Below are 20,063 nucleotides of genomic sequence, written 5' to 3'. Positions count from 1 at the left end.
AGAAAATGTATGTGGGACAATGGGGAAGAATAGAGCCAAAATGAATCCAATATATTTTAATCTCCGCAACACAGATTATATTTTCAATTAAGAAGCTTAACTTGCGTGTGTTCGGCTGGCGGGAGCTTCCGGTGCACTTTCCACGTGCGCGTAGGGGGAGTAAGTCACTGGGCACTAAGAAGGAAGGCAGCCCTGTGATCACGCAGTCACCTCTGGTTAATAGCAAAGTCAGTGCACCCTGTCGTCGTGGCCACATTTGGGCATAAACGTGGAGAATTACGGGCAATGGAAGTGTTGTATCAGTGAGCGTGACTTTCTCGATAGAACAAGGAAAGCCTGAGTTCCTTCCCCTGCAGCCCGAGCAATGCCTGGTTCCCTATCCCCATGGTCAGGGGAGAAGGTGGCCTTTGCATCACCACCGCCAGGCTCTCCGGAAGCACAGCAGAGTGGCCGTGTGTCTGAGCAGCTTAGCTTCATTAATGCGTCTCAGGAACATGGGCTTTGAAGCAGACGGACCTGCCCTTGGTCTTTGCTCCAGGCCCTGCTTCCCGCCTGTCCTCAGGTGGCTCACTGCTTGGGCCTCATGGAGCCCTAGGTCAGGGGAAGTCAGGACGCTCACCTTGGTCCACCTGTGTTGGTTCTCATTTCACCTTCAGTCAACCTGGTAGGTACATCCATAATCATCCATATTTTGCAGGCAATGGAAACTGCCCTTGGGCTTCCTCTGCAGGAATAGATAAGATGGCATCCCACAGCCATGTCCACCGAGGCCACGGTCACAGCTCCTCGTTACGTCCTCTCTCGTTCTTCCTCCCAGTAACAGTCTACTCAGCAGAAGTTTCTGGGGCCTGCCTTTGCCGAGTCTCACGCTGTGACTCACCACCTCCCTCTTTAGCACAGACATACAATTAGGAGACTAGCATGAAAGAAATAAAGGGGTCATTAAAAACAAAAAAACAAAAAAAACAACGGAGAAGGAATCTGGCAGGGAGACCAGAGGCAGATGTGGAGTTAGTTTAAAAAAAAAAATCTATTTTGAGCCTTTCCAGAAGGCTGGGGCCGCCGACACGCAGAGGCCGGTGCAGACCGAGAGCAGTTGCGTAAGTAGAACAAAGTGCCTTGGGCTCCCTCCCACTCGGTCACGTGGCTGGGAGCATGTCAGGTTTGATACCATCCAATCAGACACCAGGGACCAGATGAAGGACCCAAAATGAGGTCAGAACCGGGATATGGGGGTGGGGGCTGTAAACCAGAGAACAACCTGAGAAATGGGCCCAAGGCAGCAGGGTGAGTAGCAGGTGTGCAAGCAGGGTGCTGAGCCCAAACCCAGGGTGCGAGAAGAGCAGTGAAGGGCTGAGCAGCCACGGTGATGAGACGGCAGCTCCTAAAGTCGGAATGCGTTCTCACACCACTCGTTTGTTCTGGAAGTATTTACTGGGCACTCAGTGTGGCTGGTGTGGAAACGAGAGTCAGCTCCCGCCTAGCCTCAGTTCCCCTCTCCTTCCCCTCTCCTCCCTTCCCTCCCATCCTCCCCCCTCTCCTTCACAGGTCTGTCTTCCTCTGTCCAGAAGACATGTTGCCATTTCTCTAGGCTCTATTCCTGGCCTCCATTTTTTTTTTTTTTTTTTTTAACATCTCTTCCGTGGTGTCTTATCCTTTCCCAAGGGTTTGTTTCTACATGGACTCAGCTCCAGTTCCAGATGTACATCCTACCCTGGACCTTTCACCTGATTTCTGACCTCGCTGACTCTCGGGGTCCCTGAGCCTGAACCTTACTCCCCAGAGGAGCCTCTCTGAGCGCATCCACCTGGCTGTAAATATCGCTGTAAATGGCGCCTGCCACCCCATTGCACAAGGCAGAAGCCCTAGCCCTCCTCCACTCCCCCTTTTCTAAATTCAACCCATCACCGTTCCTGACTGATTCTGTTCCTGGCACACAGTAGGTGCTCAATCTCATTAAAAAAGTAGTAGGCGAGAATGACAGGCAATGGACATTGGCACAAACGTGATTTTTTTAAACCCAAGGTTGGCAAACTATAAGTGGTGAACACATAAAGTCAAAAGAAGAATATTTCATGACACACAAAATTTATATGAAATTCAAGTCTCAGTGTTCATAAATGAATAAGCTTCATGGGCACGTAGCCACGTCCACTGCTTTGGGTTTCCCTTTGGCTGTTTTCCTTACAAGCACAGAGTTGAATCACTGTGAAAGAGACCGTATCTCCTGCAAAGCCTATCTCACTATCTGGCCTTTTATAGAAAGAGTTTGCTGACCCCTGCACTAAGCCATCCAGTGCGGAAAGTGCCATGTTAGTAAGGGATACGTTATTGACATGCTGTCATCAGCAATCAGCGATCGAGCATCAGTAACACTGTTAACTAAGAACCTGTTATGTAAGGAGGATGCATGAACTGGCTTCCCCGTGGACTCTGCCTTCCAGGAGGGAAACAGCGTCGTGACCATGGTTGTGAAGCAGGAAGAAAAGAACCCTTGGGAGGTAGCTCAGGTGGCTGGCGATAGCCGGGAGAGATATACCCGTACTTGTGGGTATTTTGGACCCGTACAGCTGTGCTAGTTGCCAGGTCGTTTGATTATTTTAGTGTGGTGGGCAGAATAAATGGCCCCAGAGATGTCCATGTCCTCAGCCACAGAGCCTGTGACTACTGCAGGGGAATTAAGGGTGCAGAGGGAGTGTGACAAGCTGGGAAAGGCAGGACGACGGCGTCTTCCCCAGCGCCCCTGGCTCTGCTGACACCTCGGTGTTAGTCCATTGAGATCCATGTAGGAATTCTGACCTCCAGAACTTGAAGAGAATGCATTGTGTTGTTTTAAGCACTAAGTTGTGGTTATTTGTTACAGCGGCCCTGAGACATTAATGCACTTGGGAACATCGCTGGGTCCCTTTGGAATTTCCCACTGGAAAAAAAAGCCAGGACTCCTTTTGGTCCCCTCTGTTGATCCCATGTCAGCTCGGCTTTCCCTGTCCTCTGCTTTCCCTCATTCCATCCCGGACCAGACAGGGGCCCGGGTTCCCAGGATGTGTGCCTGTGGCCTTGGGGATAAATCAGCACAAAGCAGGACTACAGCAACCCTGTCTCGATTGCATCTGACATCTGTGGATTCTGTTCTAAATGACAGTTTCATAGAGATTTTCTTTATGTCAGTGCAAAAGACTGATTAGATTCGTTGCAGTTGGAAATGTTTGATGCCGTTTAGCAGATTGGGCTATGGGACGACTCAGCCTGGAGACCTGAGAATAGTGTTTATTCTCTCACCCACCTCTGCTCTTCAGAAGGCTCTGCCCTCTCCCCACCCCCACCCTGAGCTCCCTTGGACTCTTGTTCCCCTGGCTCCCTGGGGCCGGGGCTTAGAGAGCAGAGAAAACCAGTAGTGGCAGAACTGCTGGTCTGGCCGGCCCCCCATGAATGCTTCCCCCAAGCCCTTCCCAGTCAGTTTCACAAATTCTGGGTCCTCCAGCTGTCATAGAGTCACCCCACATTAGAAGCCCCAAGAATCCTGAAGAACAACCCAGCCCAGCACTTACATGTAGAGATGGGAAGTCCAGTCACTTCCCACAGACAGAAAGTTCCACCCCCGTGACTCTCCAAGCCCATGTCCTCCCGTGCCTTTTCCACTTGTGGATGTAAAGTGGACAGTGAACCCTTTCCCAACAACCTTCTGGAGACCTGGGGCCCACCCCGCCCCGAGCGTGACACACCCACTGCAGGGCTTTGTGGCTGCTGCTGCAGACGGCCTGTGACATACTGTTTCCTGGCAAAGCCCGTGGTGTGACCTTCCGCGTAACTGCTCTGCCAAGCGAGTCTGCTATCGTGGAGTCTGCTCCAGTGTCGGTCCTGCCTCCCAGGGCGTCCTGTCCAGTTGGGCTGTCTCACGCACAGAGCTTCTGGGGCTTGAGCACAGCATGTGTATCGCCTTCTATCCAGGTGTGCAGGCTATTTGTCCCTAGTGAGATGTGTCTTCCAAAAGCCAAATAGCTCTAACGGGTCCTTCCGTGGTAACATCAGGCAGCTCAGTGAAACCTGTGGGTGCTTCCTGTGTGGGGTGCCTGGGTCCGGGCTGCAGCCTCCACCTTCTCCACCCCATGTGGCCGTGGGGTGGGAAGAAGGATGAACAGTAACTTGGCTTGTTAACTTGCTCTGTGCCTCCTGGCTGGGTAGCCTGGGCAAGTGCGGGCTGGGCGAATCCTTCGTGCCCCACCTGAACGTTGCAGAGAGTGATGAGAAACACGTGAGCACCTCACCCCCACAGAGTTGCTTGATCGATGTCAGCTCTGTTTTCCTCGCATGTGATGAGCAAGAGCCTACCTTTCTCCTCCTGTGTATTTCAGCATCTCAGCTGGTGTCCAGATGGCCTCAAGGTCACCGCATGTTTGAGTCTTGGGCCACCTCTCCGGGTGAGCTCTTGCAGAAGAGGTAGACAGAACCTGTACAGGGGGTGCTGCTCACACAAAGTTGGGGCTGGATTCTGGAGAAGCAGGGACGGGTCCTTGGGTTGTCCGCAGCTTAGCTGTGGGTTGTCACGGGATCAAAACCAGCAGGAAAACAAAGGTGTTCTCAAGGCCATGAGGAGCAGTGTGATGTGGGCGCTGGTTCAGATGCGGCCACTGGGGGAAGAGAACCTGCTTCTGGCACCTTCCACCCTGGACCGAAAATGACTGAAAGATAAGCTGAGCGGAAATCAACCATCTCAAATCCAGTTGACAACCTAGCACCAGCCACATCTCCTGGGAAACATGAAGTGGCCTTAACTGCCATCTGCCTGTCTCCTCATGCTTGCCATTACTCAGGCATCCATTAAAGTAGCATATCAATATTAGAATTCAGAGACAACTGGAGAGTTGATTTCCTAAGAGGCACCTTGAGAAGACAGTCTGCTGTTTGGCCTCCACTGAAGTTCCAGGGCAGACTGGGAACTCATGCATGTGTCACCTCATGGGCAGCGTTCTCTCGAAGCCCATTTTGCAGATGTGGCGGCTGAAGTTTAGATCAAGGCCAAGTGACCCTCTGTAAGGGGAGGAGCTGCCCTGTTGGGAATGACCAAGGGCAGGTGTAGGTTCTTTTTCGTAGATACTGTTAGTTGTTCATGCTTGAAACTAGATATAAGTTAGCTTTTTTCTACCACTTGGCCACCAGGTTAAAATGAAAGAATCAGGTCAAAGTCTGCCATCCACAGACATTTATTAGAAACCCTTTCTCACCAACAGGCACAATCAATGCACACAGGCTGTTCTGAGGTTTCATGAAGCCCCACTTCTCTGTCATTTGGGTGCCGAGAAACTCTGCTGCAGGGAGGTTTCATTTAGCTTCTGGTCATCATCAGGCAGCCAGAGTCATGCAAACCAGTGGCACCAGAACTTAGGGTCAAGCTTTGGGCCTTGTCGCTTGGGTACCCCAGATCCATATGCCCTCTTCCCGCAAGAGCAGGGAGAGTCCCTAAACTATTTGAACTCATCCACGTGCCTTGAACAGCGTGGATTTCCATTAGGAGAGCCCATTTCTATTATCCATTATACTCATTAAGAAGGTACAAGTTTCACAATAGAAAAGAATTTCTTTCTAAGAATTATTATTTGCACATTTCTGCTTTTGATCACGATAAGGCTAGCCATAGCGTTTGCCCGAGAAGTCTTGTGGAAAGTGGTTTTCTGATTAAAGGAGGCAACCAACTGACTGCTTAGAGTTGAATTACCTGAGAGTATTTGAGACCTCCTAACACTTACAGGGTGCAGACTATGTTCCAGCAGCTGTTCTCGGCACTGTAACCATTTCAGCTCATTGAATCTTCACCACTGAGCAGGTCCGTGTACCTTACATACCCATCTCAGAGATGAGCAAACAGGAACCCAGCTCGGGGTTTACACAGCTGGTCAGTGGTGGAGCCTGGACTTCCTCTGCGGCTGGAGCCCCTGCTATAACGAGAGCCCCTGATATAACGAGCAAGCTAACCTGCCTCAACACCAACCAAGGCTTGAAGCCCCGTCTTCCAAATCTCATGCCAGGGCTTTTGTTGAGAATGAAGGTCAGGGCTGCTTGCTGGATGTGCTCAAGGCTATCGAGATGCGGTCTGTTTTGGCCACAAAAGACCAAGTAAAATCAAATGGCCTTAGAAGTACAGGGAACAGATTTTAACTAGAAAGTCAGGAAGGATTAATTAGAGATGGTAATGGATACTGCTCTTAGAGATAGGAGCAGATAGTTGCGTATTTCTTCCTTGAATATCATTTGATAAGATCATAGAGAGGTCCATGTCGCAAACACGGATGGATCTTGAGATTATCATGCTAAGTGAAATAAGTCAGACAGAAAAAGTTGAAAACCATATGACATCCCTCATATGTGGGATATAAACCTGAAAGCAATGAAGGAACATGACAAACAAATAAAGAAAAACTCATAGACACAGACAACAGTTCAGCCCTCCCCAGGCCACCCCTTTGCACCTTGGCAAGGTCAAACCTTCCATGAAAGTCTTTGGCACTCTCTGAGCTACTCTCCGTGGACAAAGATGGTCAAAGCAAGTTCCATACACTCAACAGTTGATGATAATCATTCTGAGCCAAAATGAAACAAGAGTTGGAAGCTCTCCATGACACGCTTTCGCTTTTCCTAAGAACTTTCATGGACACGAATCTCCTAATTTGCCTTTGCCCACTACAAGCTGAAGAGATGCTTTGGAGGCCTCTTTTGAAACAAATAGCGAAGAAGAGGACAGAGGCCTTCATGCTTTGTATCTTTATCATCCTCCCAACAGTGGCCGTCAGCTATTGAACAGCTTGTGTGACCCAGGCCCTTTCTCAGCACTGTCTCCTCTAATTCCCCTACCACAGACCTCGGTAAGGAAACCTGGTGTCAGAGGTGTTCATTCGCTTGCCCAAGGCTGCACAACTGGTAGTGACGGAGCGTGATTTAGGCACAGATCTCAAGGCTCCTGCTCTCTCCACTTCTCCGCCTCCTGCGCATGTCCCCCCGTTCCTCTCTGAGGGGTACAGCACGTACACAGACCCACAGACACAGTGAGAGGGAACTGAACGAGTGGTGAGAAGTTGCCAAACAGCAGTGCGCATGGCAAATGTGGAAGACATCCCCACTGCCAGGTAGCCTCTCCCAGAACATCCTCAAGCACCTCGGTCCCCGAATAGGCAAAGACCCTGTCCCCGTTTTAAGTGTGGGGCCAGGGAGCCAAAAGCAACGGATACCTGTCTGCAAAATGAAGACAGCGCCCTTCAGCGAGTCCTGAAAATGACCAGGATAAATTCCAGGCATACCTGGGATAACCGAGCCTGAAATCCCTGGGAAGAAGCATTCCCTTTTCTGACTATCCTAGTTTCTCTAAGAAGTGCTGCTTTGAACCCTACAGTTGCCCCCAGGCCTTTGAACACATAAGTGTCCTTGGACTCACTAGGTGGATTCAATGACCCTCTATTTCATTTTCTACAAGATGCCTGCTGGGTGCTGTGGGGACAACATTTCAGCACAGATGGGCCTCAGTGGACTCACAGTAGGTCTGGGCCAAGCCATGTAGGTGACCCCTGTCGTGTCGTGTTCAGTGAGAAGTGACCAGCTAGGGCCATAACAGACTCTGAGTGGATGGTTGTTGTCATTATTAATCCTACTTTTGTTTATGCTTATTTTGTATATGCTTATTTATTAATGCCCCACCCACTCCCAGAACAGGTCTGAACAATCTGGTTCTTTGGGGAGTAAAAGTCAGAGGTTCTTACTGCGTGTGTGTGTGTGTGTGTGTGTGTGTGTGTGTGTGTATCATGGAGCTAGTCACACTGATGGTGGAGTTATGGACAGAAAAATCGTGACTCCCACCACTGCAGTTTCTGGAAATGTCCGTTTCCCTTTCCTTCTCAAGGTTTTCTTTTTTATTGTGGTAAAATATACACAACTTACAATTTGCCATGTGAACCACCTGGACACATGCAGCTCAGTGGCTTTAGTTACGGGCACAGTGTTGTGCAGCCATCGCCGCTATTTATTTCTCAAAATGTGCCATCGCCAAACAGAAACTCTTAGCTCCTTCCCGGGAGGTCTGTGCCTTGCCCAGGGCTGCGTCACCTCTCCCTCCCTGCTTTCTTGGCTGCCCAGCCCGTGGAGGCAAAGCATCCATGCTTATCCTTGACTCTTGCAGTTTGTAATCACAGGAATAAGGGGAGGATCCTGGGGGCGTGGGGGGGAGCTGGGAAGAGGCCTGCCTGATGGACGCTGGGGTGCTGGTGGGAGGGCCCTGTGGGGGCCAGGACCTTGGCTTATTGTCATGACTGATTATTCGAGAGTCAGGATATGCCCCTCTCGCCACAGAGAATTCTCACGTGCAAATATGTGGTGGGCATTCCATAGGTGTCTGTCTTGGGATTTTTCCCCCTTACCGAACGTACCCCTAAACCCATCAACGCTTACTTTTTGATGTTGAAATAGGTGAACCAGGCAGGGTTAGGGAGGAGAGGAAGGAGAAGGCAGTAACAGAATAGAGGGATACGGTGGTTTTCTTGATGTTTAAAACCTGACCCAGAAACACGACTGTCACTTACGACGTGCTTGCTGCCCTGGAGATGCAGGTGGCAGGAGCCCGCCTTCTCTGGTTTCCAAACCACTCTTATCCCAGCACCCCTAACTCCACTTCAGGACTCACAGTGGGACGTTGTCTAAGCTTTGGAGGGGTTTATATGGTCCTTTTGATCAACAGGTGTTGTTTTCTGATGACCAAGACAGGTGTGAGCCCTTATCCCCCTCCTGAAATAGGTGAAGAACCCCCAAAATCCGCGTGGGGGACAGATCTGGATTGAGTCACAGCTTTGCTGGGATAGCAGATTTTTCTGCAAAGGGCCAGAAAACTGTATGCCCAGCTACTCAGCGCTGCTGTTGTAGTGGGAAAGCAGCCACAGAAAATCCCTAAATGAATGAGCGTGGCTGTGTTGTAATAAAACTTTATTTATACACCTCATACCATTAAGAAGGCCACTATCAAAAAACCAAAAACTAACAGATGTTGCTGAGGACGTGGAGAAATTGGAGATACTATGCATTGTTGATAGAATGTAAAATAGCACAGCTGCAATGGAAGACTGTTTGGTGTTCCTCAAAAAGTTAAAAATAGAATTACCATTTGACGTAGCAATTCCACTCCTGGGCATACACCCAAAAGATCTGAAAGCCGGGACTTGAAAAGATATTTATACACCTGTGCTTATACCTGCATTATTGTCAATAGCCAAAAGGTGGAAGCAACCCAAGCGTCCACCAGCAGATAAACAAAATGTGACATAGACACACCATGGAATATTTATTCAGTCTTAAAAAGGAAGGAAATTCGGACACAGGCTACAACATGGATAAACAGCACGCTCAGTGACCTACGTCAGTCACAAGAGGACAGGTCTGTATGAGTCCACTCCCGTGAAATACCTAGAGTCATCAAGCTGTAGAAATACAGAGCAAGACGGTGGTTGCCAGGGGTTGGGGGTGGGGAGAATGGAGAGCTGTTTAATGGGTCAGAGTCTCAGTTTTCCAACGTGACAGGAATTCTGTGGCTCGATGGTGGTGATGGGTTGCACAAGGGCCTCTGAATGTCCTTAATTCCACTGAACTGTATAGTTGGAAATGGTGGAGATAGTTGATTTGTAAGTTAAGGTGGTGTGGTTGGTGTTCGTAGCCCATTTTACAGCAGTGAAGACTGAGACTGATTGCAGCTCGTCAGTGGCTGAGGTACCCTGAGCCGTACCCAGAACTATGGGGCAGATGGGCCCCCGACACTCTGAGTGACCCATACATTCTGTGTAAGGCGGGCACTTCCTGCTGCCACGATGCGTTAGAACCAGGTCTCACGAGACAGTGTTTTAAATCTTTGCTGTAAAGCGCCTCAAATGTTGAAGGTCTTAGTCCTGGCCAAAGCGACCTGAGAAACCATAACAATGATACGGGACAAGCCCATCTGACATGGCTGCGTATCGTATGCTTCCAGCCACATGAGGAAAAGGCAGAACCGCAGAGACAGTAAAGAGAGGTGTGGCTGCCAGGCGCTCAGCAGGGGGCGGGATGAACGGAGCAGAGGGGACCTGCAGGGCAGTGAGAGCCCTCCGTGTGATATGTTCATGGTACACTTGTCCTAACCCACGGAGTTTCCAACATCAACAGTGACCCCTAATGTAACCTGTGGGCTTTGGGTGATGATGGAGTGCCAGCGTGGTTCATTGTGACCAGTGTAGCCTCTGGTGGGGGTGTGGACGGCAGGGAGACTGTGCCCGTGTAAGGTCAGAGGGTGCAGAGGGAATCTCAGTACTTTCACGAAATTTGCTGCACACCTGAAAATAAAGTCTGTTAGTAATAATAATGTGGGAGGGGTACAGGACGGGGAGAGATGAAACCATCCTGGGCAGAAGGTGATAGCTGTTGACGCTGAGTAAAGAGTACGTGGGTCTCGTGCTATCTGCTGTTGTATGTGTTGGTAATTGTGCTAAATACACTGGAAAACCAACACAGTTGTGGGGATTTACTTGTATGGTGCGACCACACTGATTGAGGTTCCCGAGGAAGGCAGCATGACTTGGTGGCCGGGGGTGGCCGTGGTCTGCGTCTGCTCTGTCCTGTGGGAACGTGAGCTTCTACCCCGCTGAGGTTCCGTTTCCTGATTTGTAAAATACCAGCTAATTATGCCCCACAAGACTTGTGAGCAGTAAAAACATGAGTTCTATGCGGTACGAACAGTGCGTGGAACATACAAGATTCCGGAAATGCTCATGAGTGAAGCAGCAGAAGCAAGGGGTGGACCTGGGGGAGAGGAACGGTGAGGACCCCGGTCACGTCCCCACCTCTCTCAGGAGTCCTGGCCTACACCCGCGTGGCTCAGTGGCCACAGTACTGTTTGGGCAGGAATCTGAGTCCGAGTGACTCTGTTTAGCATGAGTCCCACGAGCAGAGCAGGGCCCGGGGATCTCTGCTCCTGACACCCCTCCCCAGGGAGGACTCGATTGTAGGCCGGAGCAGACACTGCCAGGGGTTCTCTGGGTTCCCGTGGCCCTCACAGACAGAGCTGCTTCTACAGTGCTGCCCAGCGGAAGCGTTCCAGAGCAGTCTGGATTTTAGCTAAAAGTTCGATGGATATCGAAGCCCTATGTCGAAAAGAAAGTGAGGGAATCCTGGGAAAGGGGAACGCCTCTAGTGCCTTAGGGAACAAAGGCCGTTGCAGCTTCCGGCCTTCCTGCCCTTGCCCAGCTCTCCAGCTTCCACGAGCCCCCACGGCCCACCATCCAAGGTGCAGACTCCACACCTGGCCTTTCCAACCTCACAGTCTGGGCCCAGCCGCCCTTCCAGCCTCAATCCCCAAAAGTTCTAGTGACATTGACTTTCCCAGTCTTTCCCAACTCAAAAAGCCCTCCCTGCCCCCCGTCCCCACTTTCTGCGTGTGACCCCACCTTTCCTGTGCCAGGGCCTTGCGTAGGAGTCTCGTCTTCGTGCCGCTGTGGTCCTCATTTCCACCCAAGGTCCCACTATAGCAAGTGGCTGGTCCTGTCTGGTCAGCGACTTCACCAAAGAGCCTCTCTGCCAAGTGTGGGATGGGCCGAAGACGGATCGGCTGAAGTCAGGCGTTCATCACCTCTCCTCCCTGTCTAATCAACGTGACATTCTCTGCATCTCTTGTATCACTTCACCTGAGGTTGCTTCTCCTTCCCAGCATCCCAGAATTATGTGGAAATCGTTTTAAGGCACATTTCCAGCTACTGTTCCTTGACTCATTGATCTGCAGGGATAGATTCAGTCGCTTTTAATTTATTTCCCTTTTTCCTCCCACTTTGGGCAAAATATTTTATTAAAAGATGCATTTTTCCCCCAAAGCGACTCTTGTTTTAATGCCAGAGGTATTTAAATGCCCTCATTGAACTGTACAATCTAATTATGCAACTTAAAGTATGTTTAGGGAAGGGATAATTAAAACAAACAAACCCAAAAACCCAGCGTCACCGTTTGAGAAATGGGGCTTCATATCCCACTGGAAGTTCAATGCCATTCTCAGTATCCTTCCCTTTGTAGTAACGAGGCCCCTTGTCGTCCAGTTCTATTGGCAGCAGACACTGGGTAACAGAGGTGCAAGAAATGCCTGAGCCTCCATCATAATAAAGTCATTTGGTGACTGTAATTGTGCCAGGAGCTGCTAATAGTTAAATTGGTTCCCGATTCTGTTCCACTCCCTAAGTTCCCCTGGACTCAATTAGCAGATAATTACAGAGGACTGCCACGTTTACTGCTCAGCACACGTTGCTTACAATAGGCAGCTTTGGGGATGGGCTCCCACGTGCCATTCACGGCCCTTTTTGTGCAAAACAGAGCAGGGATATGGCCAAGAGGCAAGGCTGGCGGGACCTTCTCTGTGAGATGCTTGTAGGGGAAGAGCTGGGTGCCTCCTGTGGGTGGGGGAGCCTCCGGGACCACACCACACGCAGCCTACCACCTAACGATCTGCAGAGTCAATGCATAGGGTGTGCCTTTCCTTTTTACCAAATGCTATGTAACACTTTCTAAAGTGTCAGCAGAGACCATGGTGTTAAAATGACTTTGTATTATGTGGCAATATCTCCTTCGTACCTTTAATCTCAAAGCTAAAAACAAACAAACAAGAAAACACCCCAAACCCTTAGATTCTAAGTTCAAAGGAGCTTAGATGCCCCATAGTTTAGTACTTTGATTTATTGACTGAAAATATGAGACTCTCGAAAACTTAAGCAATGTTCTGAAGGCCATGTGGCTAAATGATTACATAAACATGGAGAGAGAGAGAGAGAGAGAAATGATAGCTAGATGAATTACAGAAAGCATTAAATTAAGGCTAATTGTGTGTGTGTGTCCAACAATTAAACTCGTATTTGACACCAACAGGAAGTACAGCATTTTGTTTCTCGTGGGAAGCTCCTGAGGTTAAACGCCCAGGTAGAAGAGAAAGAAATCAGGAAACATCTGGTTTGGGGTTTGTTTGTTTTTAATTGTATGAGCTTTGGGAATGAACTCTCTCTCTCTCTCTCTCTCTCTCTCTCGACCCCAATTATTAAAATGGTAGTGTGGCAGGATTGATGAAGATGATGGTCGACAGGAATTGGTTACCAAGAAGAGAGAGGGTGATGAACTTCTTCCCGTGAGGCCATTAAAATCACAAGTTTCCATCACTTGTCTTGAATAGATTGAATGTCTCAGCGGTAGGGCTTTTTGAATATTTTTAGGATGACGTCATTTGCCTGTGGTTCTCGCTACATTATTTATTTCTGTGTTTGTTTTTATCTTCCAGATTTTTAGATCATAAATAAATCCTTTCGTAGATTAAAAATGATTGAAAAGAACTCATTTAAATATCGACTTACCCTTTTTGACCATTTAGACCATGTGGGACAGCATCCCTGAAAGCATTTAATTCTCACACCATTAGCTCTGGGTTTTGGAAATTGCGTAATTCTCACGGCTGGGAATAAGACGTAACGTGATTGGTTCACAGAGAGATTGATCTTTCCCGAGTCCTTTGCTTTTCCAGCAGGACAGCAGTGGCGTGTTCTGCCCCTTCTCCATCACCTGCAAGCATCTCGTTCCATGTTTTTGGGACGTTATGAGCATCACGTGTGACCTCTGTTCACTGTGTCCTGTAGTTTATGTACAGTGACGCTGAGTGGAGAGAATACAGCAAAATTCGGATCACCAAAGGGTGGTTTCTCCCTCTCCACTGGAGCAGGCTCAGAGTGTGTGTGTATGTGTTTGTTTTTATTTTGTTTGGCTGGTGGGAGGTCCTAGATACCACTGATTCTGAGACATCTGTTAGTGTGGTTATCAGCTAACAGTTCCCTAGGTCAGAATATTTCAGAATATGCGCAGTGGCAACAGATTTCTTTCTATGCTTTGGGGGATTCTGTTATACAAAGGACAAGGTTCCTGCCATCAAGAAACTCACTTCAGAGGGAAGCAAGGAGACTAGTACAGGAGGTAGAGAGGGGAGTGAGGGGAAAATGCCCAGCCACAAATGCCAAATGCCTAATGAGAAATTTGGTTAACAAGAACCTCAAAAGAGCAGAACTTCACCATGGAAAATCTACTCAAAATGCAAGGACTCTAGGGAGAGCCACGGGCTACTAAATAATATAGCTCTAGCCTCCATAAGCCCTTCAACTGAGTCAAGGTCTGATATTCTGGGCCAGCTCATCCATCCCTCGTCTAGCCATACCTTATTCATCCATCTATCCATTCACCTACCCACCCATCCATCTTTATCCATCTAGCGATCCATCATCCTTCATCCATCCATCCATCCATCCATCCATCCATCCATCCACCTTCCCATCTGTCCTCCATCCATTCATCCATCCATCCATCCATCCATCCATCCACCCACCCATCTATCCATCCATCCATCCATCCAATTTCCCATCCGTCATCCATCCATCCATCCATCCATCCATCCATCCAAACACCCATCTATCCATCCATCCATCCACCTTCCCATCTGTCCTCCGTCCATTCATCCATCCATCTGTCATCCATCCATCCATCCATCCATCTATCCATCCATCCAAACACCCATCTATCCATCCATCCATCCCCCTTCCCGTCTGTCCTCCGTCCATTCATCCATCCATCCGTCATCCATCCATCCATCCATCCATCCATCCATCTATCCATCTATCCATCCATCCATCCATCCAAACACCCATCTATCCATCCATCCATCCATCCATCCATCCATCCATCCATCCATCCATCCATCCATCCATCCATCCACCCACCCATCTATCCATCCATCCATCCATCCATCCATCCATCCATCCATCCATCCATCTACCCATCTATCCATCCATCCATCCATCCATCCATCCATCCATCCATCCATCCATCCACCCACCCATCTATCCATCCATCCATCCATCCATCCATCCATCCATCCATCCATCCATCCATCCATCCATCCACCCACCTTCCCATCTGTCCTCCATCCATTCATCCATCCATCCATCCATCCATCCACCCACCCATCTATCCATCCATTCATCCATCCATCCATCTGTCATCCATCCATCCATCCATCCATCCATCCATCCACCTTCCCATCTGTCCTCCATCCATTCATCCATCCATCCATCTGTCATCCATCCATCCATCCATCCATCCATCCATCCATCCAAACACCCATCTATCCATCCATCCATCCACCTTCCCATCTGTCATCCATCCATCCATCCATCCATCCATCCATCCATCCATCCACTCATTCATTTCTGTGACTAATATCTAGTGAGCATATGTGATGTACCAGACTGACTTGGCATTGCAGGCACGTGGGCGAATAAGCAAAGAGGACCATTTGGGAATAGTCTGGAGAGCTTCTCTGTCCTTGAGCCCAACCCCAGTAGTGCACAGCACAGAGTCACCAGGGAGACAGAGGCCAGCCCACTCACATCCCACTCTCCCTCTCACTGCCTCACAACACAGAGAACTTGATCTTGAGCTGCATCAAGCCAAGTCCAAAGCCTTCATTTCAGAATGATAAGGCCTCATGCTAGCCAGTCACTTGGCTTAGCTTGTGATCACTTTCATGTGCCCCTGTGACTGAGAGCATATGTTACACAAAAGCTGCTAAAGTTATTTTCTTGTTTATTTTCCCTAGTTTGACATGTATTAAAATAAACTTATGAATGACAGTAGATAATAGTCTTGCCTAAAAGTTAGTCTCTGTTTAGGTTTCATGTATCTAGTTAGATAATTGATTTATGTTCAGGTGGACGTGGGGCATTGTTAAGTTGGTTCTTATTTATTTACTTATTAGTTTCAGGCATGCAAAACAATGTAATAATTAGACATTTGCACTCCTCACAAAGTGATAACCCCCCATCTACTACCCTTCTGACATCGTATGCAGCTGTTACCGTTCCACTGACTCTGTTCCCTATGCTGTACCCCACATCCCGTGACTATATATATATATAAAATTATAGTTGACATTCAGTATTATTCAGCTTCAGAGGGACTAAGATTTTAATCCCATCAGGTGTGAGCGTCGGATGTCACCTATGTGTGTCCCGGATCGTTCCGTGGAAGTGAAGCTGCACTGGACCCACCACGCGTGCACTTCACCCCATCTTTGTTTACTTCCCTGATTACGGTTTTTACTTTATCTTCCCTGTAGATTTCCTTGTACAACCCCCATTCTGTGTTTATTTGGTTTTGTGTCCTGGCTTTTCAAAAACTGTATAGTGAGTGTAAATTATAGACTCTCGCAGGCACTGCTCTTGCTGAGCTGTCGGTTCATTAAAAACTTTGTGCTCGGCCTTCGTGTTATTTCGCATGGTATAGGTTGTTAAAGAGTCATTTTGAGAAATATCTGTATTTAATTGGCTGAAATTGTTCTAGTACTTAATTAGAAGTAGCCTATTGCCACTGTTTGGGTGCTGTCTTGAGGCAAAATAATTGCCCTGTAATAATAATGCATGTTTTAGTCCACTTGTCATTGTTACCACAGACGACTAGAGAGAGGGTCTTCCTTAAAGCGGATAAGGACCCTAGGGGACTCTAGTGAACAGCCAAGTTCGAGAACTTAATGAACAACGATATGTTGGTACCACTATTTTTGTGCTGCATGAGAGCCCGCCCCTGGAATGACGGGAAGTTCTCCCATTCCGCTCACACTTAGGGGATCTCTGATTGCTGGATTTAATGCTACCTGAACACAGTTGCCAGGGGTCACGTGGGCAAGGCAGACCATCGTCTCTTTGGCTATGCATCCTGTCCTTGTGAGGGCTGGACCTGACAGGGGATGCCCCGTCCAACACTGGCAGGCTGGAGAGGGTTGCCAGGTGGTCTGTGTATACACGAGGCACATCCTGAATTCAGCGATTTTTCTCCTGATCCTGTATTCATTTGTCAGGATGCCCTAAATGCCCTGTGTTCGTCTTTTCTTTTATTTCCCCCAATGAATTATAAAATTCATCCTGTATTTGCAAAATCTGACCACACACTGTGGTGATGGATGCTGCTGCCCAGCCTGTGCTCTTGGTTAATGAAACTGCCAGGATCCCCATGTCCTCCAATTAATAGTCACTTAAAATACTAATTCTTCCTTTCCGGTTAGATTTAATGTTCCCAGGGAAGAATTCAGACAACGCTGACTGAGCTAGCAAACCCCATCACAGGCCATTCGTCGCACCTGTTTCAGTCCTGGATCCCACTGCTAGGTTTCTTGAGCTGATGTCACAAAGCCCCTTCCTTAGAGCTGTATCCACATGATGAGGGTGAGAGAGGCCGTAGTGACAGCAGGTGTGGGATGGCAGCTCGTGGCAGGGGTGGTGATGCAGCTGTCCTAAAGCCCCAGCTGCAGGCTCCCTTTCTCCCTCTTCCCATGCTGACTGGCCACCAGTAGTGACTGTGGGATGGCCAGGAACACGGAGCTTTTCCGGCCTCCTTAGCTAAGAACATGTCAGAGAGGACGGTTCCTAGTAGGTAACCTAGATTTCTCTTACGCTCCCTCGCTGCTTCCTGCTGCTTAAATGGAGAAGTGTAATTAAGTTTATCATCTGTGACCTAATGCTAATTCCTCCTGCATCCTGCCTTTGTGCAAAGAGAGAGGGGTCATTTCAAAAGAAATATCTAGAGAACTAAGCTGTGTTATATAGTCAGTACTCCCAGGGGTAATAAAACAAATGTACTAAATGAGCAAGCTTGTGAAAGGCCTAGAGCTCTGCAGCCATTCATGACCTTTCAAATGGCATGTTTCATACAGAAAAGGGAAAGTCAAGGTACCTCAGTGCTTAAAATCGCACATTGTCAATGAATCAGTGTTCCATCTGAAGTTCTTAGTAAATCACTGTCAGACCTATTAAAGCTTTTAAAGTTTTATTTAAACAAGTAAACAGTGACCAAAATTAGCATTTGGAGTACAGGACAAATGATACTGAAAGAAGTCATATTTCCACGCTGGTGAGTAACAGCGCTTTCAAATGCTTAGCTTTCAAAAGCCAACTAAGCAAAGACCAATTTCATAATATAACATTAAGATTTTGTGACTTGAGGAAAGGATTTCATTTGTACCTTTTTTTAAGTTAGGGTTTTTAATGATACTTTTCATATGTTACTTTCAGACATCGTTATTTTGGTCTGTTTCTTTTATTCTGCATGTGCTAATGTCCTTGATTAATTTGGAGAACATCGGCCTATAATTGTCTGGGTTTTTCATTGGCAAAACCTCGGCCCTTTTCACAGGACTTGGAGAGTTCACGTTCCCGGCAGTCTGGGTTGTACCTAATTGCAGTGCCAAACCTACAGAGGTGCCAGAGCCTAAGTGTGTAATTATGTCATTTTCTCTTGATCTTTCAGAGTCTTCCTGCGAGCGATTAATCAGTATGCAGATATGCTGAACAAGAAATTTCTGGATCAAGCCAACTTTGAGCTGCAGGTAAGAGACGAGTTAGAATCAGCCTTGGTTGGGAAACATGTTAAAACAAATTGCTCGTCTGAGCCAATACCTTTTATTCCTGGTCCTAGAACTTAATTGGTCTCCCCTCCAAGGGGTGGAAATGGCGTTTACAATATGTACTACTGGAACCTGAGGACTGAAAATTATGCCTTCGAGGTGCTTGCTCAATTTAGCAAGGGAGAGGAGATGGAGCTGTTTCAAAGAGAACGTATTGAATCAGAGTAACAAGAGGGAGTCTGAGCCAGGAGGCCACTGTGTCTGTGTGGCTGCCGAGATTGTCCCAGACCGTCCTAACAGGCGAGGGGAACATCAGCAAGGAGGCGCCGGGGCGGGGCGTGCATCGCTGGCTTTCAGAACTCAGTATTTCTTCTCTCCTGGCTTTGTGCTGCCTGCACTGGCCTTTGCAAGGCAGAAGACCCCACCCTGTCCCCCTGGGCTTGGGTCAGCTGGTCCACCAGTTTCAGCCCTTCTCCTTCTTTGCGTGTGTGCACGCGCGTGCCTGCTCGTGTGCGTGTGTGTGTATTAAGGATAGATCTTGCTAGGCATGATTTTTTCCTGTGCATCTGATGTTCGTGGCTTTCAGTTCCATTGTATTCTGGATGTGTTTCTGCTAATAATGATTTTGTCATTATTATTGCTTAGATTCATTTACTAAAGTTTACAAATAAAAAAAGTTTCCAGATGCAAATGGCATGTCAGTTTCCTAGAATTCAGCATTGAGAAGGAACCTAAAGAATTTCTGCACACCCAGTGGGAGGTCCGAGTCAAAATGCGTTGCAGACAACAACAGTTACACACCCATCACTTACCCTTTTGCATCGCGCCCCTGAGAATTTAGAGCTAATATGATACTTAGGTTATTAGATTAAGTCCTAAGGTGCCTATCCTTATTTTTTCTATACTTTTTGAATTTTAAATTTCTATCTTAACAGCAGTATAGAATGCAATTGTAAAATATACCAAGTACTATATATCTGGAAATGTTATCTTTTTCACGATTTGATTTTTTTTTCTTATTTTCTCTGCCTAATGCTTGTTTTCACATGTCCTAATACAGAGATATAGTTTCATCAAAATATTCATGCAGTATAAATCATCACATTGAGTAAAATATAAAAGATCCCTTTTCAGTCTTTTTTCCTCTGCAGGGTCACTTTTACCCAGATGTTGTGTGGTCTTCCTGACGCTTCGTTAAGCATTTATATGGGCGTATGCATGCTTTCTTTTGGCTTTTAACACAAATTGGAGCATATGCTGTGTGTTTTTCAACTCTGTCATGTTCACCAACATTTGCACAGGCATCCCCGCACTGATGACCTATCAGCTATTTCCAGTTCCCCGTTAGCAATGCTACCACGAACAGTCATCGGTCTCACACATGCATCTCAGCGCTGCATTGCTGTAGAAAAGCTTCCTGGAAGCATTGCCAGGCTGACTGCTAAGAAATTTTAGTCTGATGGAGATCCTAAAATGCTTTAGCAATTGGCGATCCCACCAAACTTCTTGGAGGTACGCTGTTTTCTAGAATCTTCTCCAATATCAATTTCTTAAATATTGCTGATTCTTATTTTTGTTGGAATTTCTCTGATTGCTAGTTAGG

General features: G+C 47.8%; 1 protein-coding gene across 2 annotated transcripts in view; it reads left to right on the top strand.

Moving 5' to 3' along the window:
- DOCK1 (dedicator of cytokinesis 1) overlaps positions 1 to 20,063 on the top strand; it is a 444,845-nt gene that overhangs the window by 328,115 nt on the left and 96,667 nt on the right. For both annotated transcript variants that reach the window (XM_019728239.2, XM_019728238.2), the window contains exon 30: positions 18,364 to 18,442. In XM_019728239.2, the coding sequence (XP_019583798.2) occupies positions 18,364 to 18,442 (79 nt within the window). The remainder of the gene's footprint in view (positions 1 to 18,363; positions 18,443 to 20,063) is intronic.

Source organism: Rhinolophus sinicus, linkage group LG07 (assembly GCF_036562045.2).
Source record: "Rhinolophus sinicus isolate RSC01 linkage group LG07, ASM3656204v1, whole genome shotgun sequence".
Taxonomy (NCBI): domain Eukaryota; kingdom Metazoa; phylum Chordata; class Mammalia; order Chiroptera; family Rhinolophidae; genus Rhinolophus; species Rhinolophus sinicus.
Note: the sequence above shows the minus strand (reverse complement) of the source record. Positions and strands in the feature narration are given on the sequence as shown.